This window comes from Sapajus apella, unplaced genomic scaffold, assembly GCF_009761245.1.
Source record: "Sapajus apella isolate SASKATOON/1434 unplaced genomic scaffold, GSC_monkey_1.0 scaffold917, whole genome shotgun sequence".
Taxonomy (NCBI): Eukaryota; Metazoa; Chordata; class Mammalia; order Primates; family Cebidae; genus Sapajus; species Sapajus apella.
The window spans coordinates 13,145-23,882 of NW_022437843.1; the positions used below are offsets into that span (position 1 = coordinate 13,145).

At 51.7% G+C, this 10,738-nt stretch overlaps 1 protein-coding gene and 1 long non-coding RNA gene across 3 annotated transcripts; one reads left to right on the plus strand and one right to left on the minus strand.

Annotated features, from left to right (window-relative positions):
* Positions 1 to 1,283: 1,283 nt before the first annotated feature.
* Positions 1,284 to 10,711, minus strand: LOC116546451 (apolipoprotein L2-like). 2 transcript variants are annotated; one of them, XM_032272709.1, is made up of 4 exons: positions 9,590 to 10,711; positions 9,325 to 9,413; positions 5,463 to 5,589; positions 1,284 to 2,306 (listed from the first exon to the last, which is right to left on the minus strand). In XM_032272709.1, the coding sequence occupies exons 2-4, from the start codon at positions 9,410 to 9,412 to the stop codon at positions 1,427 to 1,429; spliced, it is 1,095 nt and encodes a 364-aa protein (XP_032128600.1). In that variant the 5' UTR covers position 9,413; positions 9,590 to 10,711; the 3' UTR covers positions 1,284 to 1,426. The 2 variants fall into 2 exon arrangements, with proteins under 2 accessions (XP_032128600.1, XP_032128599.1); XM_032272708.1 differs by having other exon boundaries at positions 9,325 to 10,710.
* LOC116546452 lies at positions 5,931 to 7,682 on the plus strand. The gene is made up of 3 exons (XR_004266719.1): positions 5,931 to 6,098; positions 6,808 to 6,810; positions 7,671 to 7,682. It is a non-coding gene; the product is annotated as an uncharacterized LOC116546452 (long non-coding RNA).
* Positions 10,712 to 10,738: the final 27 nt, after the last annotated feature.

Genomic DNA, 10,738 nt, shown 5'->3' on the forward strand with positions numbered 1-10,738 from the left:
CCTTGACCTATTCCTGGCATCACGTTTCACTTTTTGTTTCTTCCCAAATTAAACTCTTTCCAACACAGCATTTCAAGTTCCCTTAGAACTTCTTCAGTCCGTCAGCGTCCCTTGGCCTGTAGGAGCTCCGGCCCCCGGCCAAGGTATCCCCCACTCTGCTGTCACCACCACCACCATCATCACCGTTATGAGAAACACCTGAGACTGTAACGACCCACAAAGCTTGGAAGAAGCTGTGAGGCCACAAAATGACTCGAACAAGTTCAGCTTGGCAAGTGGGTGAGTTTATTAGGACTTACACACAGGGCACTGCTGGGTGGCAGCAGGACAGCTCTAGAGATCTGCACCTCCTCCCAATGCTCATCTGCTTTTATGCTGATTTTCTGGCTGTTTGCCTACTGGGTATGAGTGATGAGTCTACTGTCATTGGCTGGTTCTAAGATACTCTCTGGGAAGTTTGGGTTCTGAGGGACAGCTGCTCCTCAGCTGGGGACCATGGCCATGGCACACCACCTGCCCTTCAGGGTTCAAGCAGGGAACATGCACCCTTTAGTAACCTGGAGGGGACCCATCACACGGCAACCACCACTGCCACCACCATCAGGAAGCCACTGCCTGACTGAGATACGCCCCAAGGAGGACAAGGGGGAGTGGGTGCTGGAAAGACAGAATGAGAGACCACCAGGGAGACTTCGCTCTCGGAAGGACATCACACGGGGGCGGGTCGACAGTGGAGCCGCTGTTTCTTCTCCTGTATCCCACACTTCTAACTCTTTGCTTTCTCCATTTTCAGCTTTCTTTTCCTGGCCTTCTCATTGCTGGTTCCTGCACGCCCCCTCTATTCCTCCCCGCAGCACATTCTTTAGTCTAAAGTAAATGGCTTGTTCCTATTCCCCACACTCTCCAGTCCTCTCTCTTCCCTTATTCCAGGCTCCAGCATTCCTGCCTTCTCCTTGGCACACTTGCCATCTGCATTAACCCCTTCCCTGCTGTGTTCTGCTACAGGAATGCCAAAGTCACTAACGCTCAGTTCCATCAACTTTACCTCGTTCTCTTTATCCATCTAATAAAATGTTTGTATTTTGGCCATGCGCCGTGGCTCACTTTTGTAATCCAAACTTTTGGAAGGTTGTGGTGGGCGGATCATGAGGTCAAGAGATCGAGACCATCCAGGTCAACAGGGTGAAACCCTGTCTCTACCAAAAAGACAAAAATTATCTGGACCTGGTGGTGGGCGCCTGTAGTCCCAGGCACTTGGGAGACTGAGGCAGGAGACTCGCTTGAACCAAGAAGGACGCTGCAGTGAGCCAAGGTCACGCCACTGCACTCCAGCTTAGGTGACACAGTGAGACTTCATCTCAAAAAAAAAAAAAAAAAGAAAAGAAAAAGAGTTTGCATCTTGTGCTGGCCTGTGCCTGCTCTGGGGTCACTGTTGTGGGTCCGCCTGCAGAAACTCATAGCACTTGGTGAGCATGTTCAGCTTCTCCTCCAGCTCCCCAGCCAGCTTATTTAGCTCCTCAGCTAACTCTGACTCCGCCCCCTCAAGCAAGTGCTTTGTCCCATACGCGAGGTTGACCACATCCAGCACAAGCAAGATGACTCCGCTGGCCATACCCACAATCTTGGTTCCTCTGCTCAGTGCCAGGGCCGGCCTTTCGGCAACTCTCTCCGCCAGTTCGTCGACTTGAACTGAGGGTCGCCCAATGACCTCGGGGGGAGGGGCAGATGGCGCCCATCGAAAGTTGGCTCTGGCTCGTCTGATGGCACGGATGTGCTTTCCAATGCTTTCTATGAGTTTGTAAGAATTGTTAGGTATGGAAAGAAGGTTGGGTGCGTTCCCACCCATGAACTCCTTGGCCATCTTTAGCATATCAGCGTTGCTGCTTTTGATCAGACCTCGGCTTTCGGCTATTGCCTGCCCTTTCTTTGCATATTCCACGACATCGCTGATAATCCCAGTCCCAGCAGCTGCAAGTCCCAGCCCCGTTGCAAATTCTGACAACCCAAGGCTGAGTCCGTCTGTCACGGGTGCCAGACCCAGGCTGAGAAGATTCAAGAAGAAAGACATTGCACCGAAAGAGCTGGCCACCACACTGGCGACGGTAGTGCCTCTGTGGACCTGCTGAACCCCGTCTGCAAGAACACGGACCCTGCTTATGTGTTCCTCAAGCCTCTTTTTCAACTGAGGAAACTCTTTCAAAAACCACTCCCTGTGCTGCTGATCTTTATCACGCCAATTTTTGTCCTTCACCACCATGTATCTTGCAAGATTGTACAGAGCTTCACGGAGCTCATCTGCCTCAGGCCTGCACAAGAAAAGGTTAAATGATTAAGAAATGCAGTTTCCCTATCTGTGAAGTGAGCTCGATGAGATCTCTCTCCTGTGTAAATTGCAGAGCTTTCACTATCAATGAAACGGAAACAAATTTTACAAATGGAAAGAATTCTCTTTCAAACTCAAACATGTTTTGTTCGTCATCGACACTGCTCAGCACTCATTCAATACGCAAATAAATACCCTAAGGGCATCTCAGATGCTCTTTCCCAGTAGATGTTTGATAAAGATGCCTCCTCACTCAAGGGCAGCTCAACACCACCCCTGCCACAGTGTTTGGTGAGGGGAAACTCTGCAGATGAAGCAAGGACAGTGAGAGTGGGACAAAGACACCTTATTCCCAGGATGGCAGCAAAGGGCAGCACGAACTTGAACTTTCCCAAAGAGAGCTCTTTCCTTTGTCCTCAGCCCCTGGGAAGTGATCTCCAGGCCCCTGGAACGTCCTGCCTGGTAGGAACGTCTTCTTTGCCTGGTGATTTGGCCACGGGACAGAATAGCGATGTGATGGATGATGGGGTTTGGGGCTATCTGGTGTCTTTCCTGACTTCCAGAGGACCTGGGGACTAAAGGGTTAGACCTCAGGGAGGGGCTGGAGACTCCAGGTCAGCCATGAGGGCAGCTTGCGATCCAGCCAAAGCAAGTACTCTGGACACTAAGGCATGGGTTGAGAAAAACCTTCTCCTTGACCAAACTCCAGCTGGGCTCTTCCAAGCCTCTTCTCCACGAGGCACCGGCCTTGGCCTTCCATGACCACACACTGCTTCCTGGGCCCACATGGTCCCAGCTCTGCAAGACTCACTCCAAGTCGGTTTAGGGAGGGTCCTACCCCGATGCTGTCTGATCACCCTCTGCCATCTCATCACACTCCTCACCCCCACCTTTGATGGGTGAGTGTCTGACCTGCCTTTAGGGAGAGTCCTGTTAGGCCAGTTTGGCACCAACCCCCCACTCTGGTGTCTCCTGTCAGTCCTGTTCCATCTGGCGCCCCTCACCCTGGTGTAGGCTGTCACTCCACCTCTGTCTTCACTGTATTCGGAGCTGGCCTCAGTCTCCCTCCCCTCTAACAACAATCCTGAATAAGGGCTTCCTTCCTGATTCAATGTGATTCACAGGAATTTTTTCTTAAGTGGGTGAGCTTCCCTGGTTGGCAACACCCCGTGTGTTTGACCCCACATCAACAAGGTAAAACACAGAATCCTGAGGACAGTGGAGCTTCACACCAAAACTCTCCCAGACTCTGCCCTGTGTTTCTCTTCCTTAGGCTGATTTTAATATGTCTTCTTTCCCTGTGATAAACCACAATCGTGCAATAGCAGTTTGTGAGTCCTTCTAGTCAATTATAAAATCTAAGGATGATTTCAAGAATCTCCATTAATTTGTAGGTGGTGTGAAAGGTAAGCGTGCCTTCAGACAGTGCAGTCTGGCTACCTCTGAGTACTTTGAATTTAAACAAAAACAAAACCTCAGAGAGACAGGGCATCACTTTGCCTGGCATCTGCTACCTTCCAATGTCTTATGCTTTTGACCTCTGCCTGAAGGCTACTGGTCCAGGCACTGCCCCAGCTGACTGGAGTGGAAGACCTGACTATTAATTCTGGCTTCACATGGCCCAGCCATCTTCCCACCTCTTGACCTACCACCTGCACCCCAACCTTCCAGGCCTCACTCTCAGATGTCACCAGCCTAACTGATGCCTTAGCAGTGACAGTTTCACCTGTGTGTACGCCAAGGCCATGTGCAATTTTATGGTACCTCTAGAAGAGTCAAAACACTTTCAGAACCATCTATATAAATTACTAATGCTGAAAAGACCTGAATTTGGACAAGATGGTAGAGGAAGTGTTTTCCTCATTGGTTGGGGACTTGTGAGTCTGCTCAGTACCACTGAAATCACACAAATTGGCAGCAACTCATTCTACCTTGGAAATGGTCGCTACGGCACAGGGCCTTGCCATGGTCAGGGGCTTCTCTGTGTAGAGGAGAAGCAAGTCCCAAAGGGTAGCCCAGAACTTGCCAGTTCCCAGGCAGGGTGTGACGGACACAGGCGACCATGACCATCTATGCCCATGAGTGATGGGGTCAATCCAGAGAGGGAAGAAATATCCCTCTCCCACTCATATGTCCTCTGCAAGTTCATGACCTCCTTGAGGGAAATAACATCTCTCTCACACGTGTCCTTTGCAAGTTCATGACCTCCTTAAGTTTCCAGCTCTTGGTGCCTGTTTTGCCACACCCTAGTCCCAGCCCTGGTGCCCCAGCCTTCCTACTTGTCTTACAACCACGGCTGACTCTTGCTCCATCCTGACCACTGGCTCCGACACTTGTCCCAGTCTCTCCGGGCCTTTAGGCAGGATCTTGGTGCTTGGTTCCCCACCTTTGACCTGGAGTTCACTCTAAGGCCTTTACCATAAGCCTATCACATTGAGACACTGAGCTGCTATTTCTAATAGACAGATGGCAGTTCCCAGTCTCCATGACATAAGCCTAGAGCCCAGGGACTAGGCGCAGACAGAGCCAGAAGAAACAGCGCTGTCCAACTCCAGCCTGTCAGCACCCTGGGCCAGCAGAGGGGCCTGTCGTGTTTACAGATTTCCTCAGATGAGAACAAGGGGCCCAGTGAGCATCCCCAGGAACCCACATTGATGAGGTCAGGATTTTTCTGACTTCTCCCAGAGGAAGTCCTGCTGGCTCCCAACTTCAATAAGAAAACGACCTGGTCTCTTTCCACCAAGCTTGTTAGACGTTAGTGTTTCCACCAAGCTGTGCGCTTACTATCTGTCAGTCATTATGCTAAGCACTTACATGTATGATCTTATTTTTCTCACAATAAAACTCCATGGATGAAGAAAGGCTGAGTGATAAAGTAACTCATAAAGGTCCCATCACCAGCAGATGGCAGAAATGACCCTGTCCCTGTGGGCTTCCTTTCCCCTCAGCCTGAGGCTACTCACTTGCCAGTTTTAAAGGACATGGAGGAAATATTTGTCCTCGACTGCTGAGAAGGTCATCCTCAAGCCCAGTAGAGGGGGCTGCCTGGAGGAGGTGTGCCTGTCAGGGAAAACTACCCCAGGGGAGATCTGGGTGACATCACTGGGGCACCCTGTGGATGCAAGCACACAGAGGTTACCTGGACAGTTCAGCAGCAGTCACAAATCTCTCCCAGGCTTCAGCGTCAGTCAGCAGTTGTAGCAGCTGCTCTGTGCTCATTCTGTCCTGAATATACTTGCGGGCATCCTCAATAAACCTGCTAGTATCTAGTCAGAAAGAAAAAAGGATAATGTTGAAAGAAATTGTGGAAGAGCATAACAGCCATTGCATAAAAGGTGGTTACACGGTCATGTTCCTGGACAGCTATGAGGTGGGATATGGTGGATGAAGTCATCAGTGCTGTAGATGGAATTGTGTGCCTTCAAAATTCGTATGCTGAAGCCCTAAACTCGGGTGACTATATTTGGAGATCAGGCCTTTAAAGAAGCAATTGAGACTGAATGAAATCACAAGGGTAGGGCTCTAATCCTAGTAGAGGACTAGCGTCCTATTGTAAGAGAAAATGACACGAGAAGCCAGGTGCGCACACAGCACAAAGGCAGCCTCCGCAAGCCAGCAAGGGTGCCCTTCCCAGACACCAACCCTGCTGGCACCGTCACCTGGGACTTCTTGCCTCTGGAACTGGGAGAAAATTAAAGCCGGCGTTGAAGGCACCCAGCCTGTGGTATTCTGCTACAACAGCCTGAGAACACCGAAACGCCAGGGGAGTGCCACGGTGCTTTAGGGAGGAACGAATCCTTTTCAGTTCGGAGCCAATAAAAAGGGAGGCTTCCAGGCCAAGGGCCACGCGCCTCTTTGGTGTCAAGCACTTTACACCAGTGTCTTCAAAATATGAGATTCAACACATCATTGGGGTATGAAGTTTGTTTTTTGGTTCAACAGCAACGTTTTAAAAAGAAAATCGAATGAAAATATCAGTGTGCCACGCACAGCAGGGGCGAGTGTTGTTTATGTGAGTTATTTCAAATATGTAAGCCTTAACGTAAATTCCTTGTTTCAACAGTGAAACAAGCAAATATTCACATTTAATGGGATAAATAATTGTATTCCTACCAAGAACTCAAGGCAGTACAGAGCAGGATTACTTCCAAAGTCAGCTGCCCCCATGTGTGCTTTGCAGCGATATGGAAATTAGGGAATGGCAGATCAGGGACTGGGGACCAGTATGTACATGTGTGTGCACTGAGACATGATGTAAATTGTTTCCTGCTGTGGATGTACAAGAGGCCTCATTCTTAATTCACAGAAGAAGAAAGTAAAATCCAGACAGCGAGAGTCACTGCCCAAAACCAGCAAGCAGGAAGCTCAGGATCTGACTCCAAGGCCAACGTTTCTGTGACACTGCTTCGAAGACTCCTTATGTTTGCAAAATGCCTCTGACTTCGGCATTCTCCCGTACAGCTTACCTGTGGTGCTATTTAAAGTCTGTTTAAAAATAATGTCTCAAGCTCCACAGCATCGAGTACAACTACCACGCAAAGGAGATTTCTCCTGCTGGTCGTGGGTGCTCTCAGATGGGCAGTGGAGGGGGTTCTTCCGTGGGTCACGGGGGCGGGACCCTCAGCACTAATCCTTGTGGCCCCTCTGTGTCCTCTGTTCCTTTCAGGCTGGTGTCAGGGTACACGGCTCCCCACTGGCACCTCTGGACCCAGCTGACCCCTTTATTAAACCACAGATCATTGCGTTTTGGAGGGAGAGTTTTCCTGAGCTCCCCAGGACAGCCCTTCCAAGGATTCCTGGGTCATCTGGGAGGTCCTGGCTTCTAATCTTCCCTGTCCTCCCCTCGTCTTGGACAGGACTCAGCACAGCCCAGTTTGCTGTCCAGGGCGGCTGCTGAGCAGATCTGACTTGGTTGCCAAGGCAACTCTGTGAGGGGAGGAAGCCGTCCTGAGGAAATGGGGCTTAGGGAATGAATGCAGCGCTGCCTTGGCTGGGCCGGGGCTTGTCCTGTTTTCTCTTTTTCCTTCTTCACCAAAAGCAGAAGGGTTAGAGGGTTGGAAGGAGGGAAACTCCAGCATTAAATTTGTTTTATTGATGGGGGGGGTAGTGGCTACAAAAGCAAAATAAAAATAAAAACCGGGCCTGAAACATTCCTGGACAAACAAAACCAACCAGGCCTTCAGGATGGCAGTAACCCCCCTTCAGCTGCACGCTGTGGACCCCTACTGGGTCATGTGAGATGCGTGCTCACGTTAGACACAAACAGAACTTAACCTCGGCCAGGCATGAGCAGCCAGCTCACAGGGCCATGCGGGGGTGGGACAGTGAGAGGTCACAGAAGAAACAGGAACTCCAGGCAGCAGGTTCACACGAGGGACACAGAAGGAGCTGCTGGAACCAGCTGCAGGGAAGGGGGAGGGGACGGGCCCACCGGACCCCGACAAACACATGTGGCCAGTCCGGATAAGACCAGTGAGATCGACCTCGGTGCCGGGTCTGGCCCACGTTTCCTGCCACACCCGATCACATCCTCCTTGTCTCACTAAACCCACCCGCCCGCGCCACGGCAGTTCCGTGTTTGCTACAGAACCGCGTGGCCCCCCAGTTCCAGGAAATCCCCGCCTCTGCCCAGAAATCCTCATGCTGACTCTGCCCCTTAATTTAGTAAATCCACCAAGACAGAAACCTCAAGCCCACTGGGCCCCACCGGCCCTTCCGAGGCCGCCGCACTCCCACCCCGAGCCTGCCTGCCGCTTTGCAGTAAAAGCCGTTTCGCTTTTGCTTTCACTCAAATTTTCTCTCTCAGCGGCGTGAAAAAACTGGACGAGGCTAAGGTCCGGTCTCACCTGCTCTCAGAGACCTCCCTGAACCCACCGGCTCCGACGGGACCAGGAATTTTCCAGCAAGGTCAACCACAACAGGCAGTTTTGTGACTGGAACCGATCAGATAACGTCCTGACCGCACCTCCATATTCACCCGATAGACACTTTTTCATCATAACACCAAACCTCCTCCAGTGTGGCTTTCTCAAGTCATGAATTCCTTCTTATTCAAATCAATGTTATTGTGCCTCAGATGTTTCTTTGACCAGGGGTTTCTGAGATCATGGGAATGAGGCCCTGCCCGAGGCAGTCATCCCTGCTGAGCAGGTGCCTGTGATGAGCAGTGCAGGGCGGGTGCCCCGACACAGCTTAGGGGAGGGGGTGGCTTCCATCTGAAATCAACAGGAGACAGGTAGAGGGGATGGGGGAGGCCCTACTGTGTGGCAGGCTCTGGCTGGGCCAGGTACCCGTGTAATATTTAATCCTCATGACAACACGGAGAAATAGTATCGTGGTGGTACAGGTGACGAGGAGTAAAGAGCTCCAGGCCACACAGAGGGGACGTGGCCAAGGCCAGAATGGGGTCCAGTTCAGCTGGGCGCTAGGTCACTCTTCCCACAGGGGCACTCAGAGCAGAGGGGTTGGTGGAGGCAGAGCAGAGGGGTTGGTGGAGGCCAGGAGCTGCAGGGAGGAGACCTGCCTTTGCTGGAAACACCCCAGGGTCAGCCAGAAGCCGAGCGGGAGGTGAGAGGTCAGGGCTGCTGGTCAACCTCCTCTTCCACCCCTCCCCTCCTCCTGGCCCCCGCCCTCCCCTCCTCCTGGCTCCTTCCCTCCCCTCCTCCTGGCCCCTGCCCTCCCCTCCTCCTGGCCCCTGCCCTCCCCTCACTCCCCAACCCTGCTGTTTCTACTTCCCCAAGGTCGTCCTGCCCTACTTATTTGCTAGCTGCCAGGGAAGGGAGAAAGTGGGCACCTGAGCCCGTTCCCCCTCAGGAGAGGTTAGGACGCAGATGCCCCCACAGACCCCTGGGTTGGGGAACCCTACGTGGCCTCTCTCGAGTTCGGAGCAAACCCAGGTCCTTCTTCACCTGGGTTACTCTGGGGCTCACTCAGGTCTGGAGGTGCCACCCGTTATTTTAGGTGTGAGTAGGAAGCAGCCAGGGAAGAGGATTCAAGCCTACCTGACTTTACAAATTCAAGAAACCGGTTATGGACAGAATTGCCTGGGAGTTCTCCAGCCACTCTCTCGCCTGGAAGGCTCTGCTCCATCCTTAAGGAGAAGAAAACAAACTGTGAGATGGAATGTGAGCCACCTGTGGGCAGAGGGAGGCTCCAGCAGCCGGGCTGTGCAGATCCCTCTGGGGTGGCAGCAAATGCCAAGGCCAACCTAGCCCAGATGGTTTCTCCGTCACCTGCCCCCATCACCTGCTATTTACAGACACTCACCTCGCTCCAGCTCCCTCTGCCCTCACTCCCACACCAAGGCAAAGGCAGCTTGTCCAGCTGGGGTATGAGGAGAAGATAATCAGAGGATGGGCAGCTCTCTGACAATGACAGAAACTAGAGTCTGTACACAGAAAGAGAGACGGAAAGGAATGTTGTGACAGTGACCTGGGCCTGGGCACGTGTGTGATGACTGATGGATGACAGCCAGTGTGTGCTGAGTGTCTGTGCTGTGCAGGGCTTCTTCCACGTGTCTCACTAGATGACCACACACAGGCCAGGAGGTGGGGGCCACTTTCCCATCTGAACACAGAGGAATCCACAAAAGTTAGGGAACTTGCCAGTGTTTTCACAACAGTGCTAGAGCCAGGACCCCTGCCTCAATCCCACATCTTCAGTGACTCTGCTCTGCTCCCTTAAATAATCCACACTAAGTCATGTATTCGTGCTCATTGTACATGACGCCTCACTGCAAATCCATGTCTCGCAGCTGTGCCCAAGCCTTCGTCTTGGTGAATTCACGGTGCTGCAGTGGACAGTCGGGGCCCCTGTTGCTTCTCTAAGATCCTTCGTCCCACAAAGGCCTCGATCCTGCCAGATGCCGGCGCCCCTGCTGTGGCTGCTGCGCCCTGCTGGTGCTGCCCTGTTCCCTCTGCTGTCCACCCCTAGCTGATGGACCTCACAGTGTTTCTAATCTTCATATAAATTTGGCTACAAAGAACATCCGCTTTCCAGAAAAACTTTGCCCACATCTGAGATGATTTCCTTAAGACATTTGTAGGAGGAGAGTGACTAGGTCAGAGGCATCAACATCTCAGAAGCTTTTATACCCAGAGCCACACTGCATGCAAACTGTGCCAGTTCACACTCAGCCTGGCAGTCTGTGGAGACGCCCATTCATTCAGTCTTACTAGCTCTTGGCAGTCTCTTCTTCAGGACCAAAAATATATACACAACATACAAATATGAGAACTAAATGTACTTGTTACCAATACAAATTAGGACAAAATTTAAAGCAGAAACCTAGCAGCTGGGATGTGAAGCACTGAACGAAGGAGGAGCAGGATTAACATTGTCATTTTTAAAAGAGGGAAGTTAAGAAACGCTGGGTACACCTGAGGTTACAAGAAGAAAACGTGTAAGTCAATTGCT

Bases quoted from the DNA above. Each gene is read 5' to 3' on its own strand.
- LOC116546451 (XM_032272708.1), bottom strand. From the start codon at position 9,565: ATGGGGGCAGGTGACGGAGAAACCATCTGGGCTAGGTTGGCCTTGGCA. The intron at 5,590-9,324 runs GTAGGCTTGAAT...CTTTCTGACTAG, and splicing joins TCTTGAATTTGTAAAGTCAG to ATACTAGCAGGTTTATTGAG. The intron at 2,307-5,462 runs GTAACCTCTGTG...TTTCTTGTGCAG, and splicing joins ACTGCTGCTGAACTGTCCAG to GCCTGAGGCAGATGAGCTCC.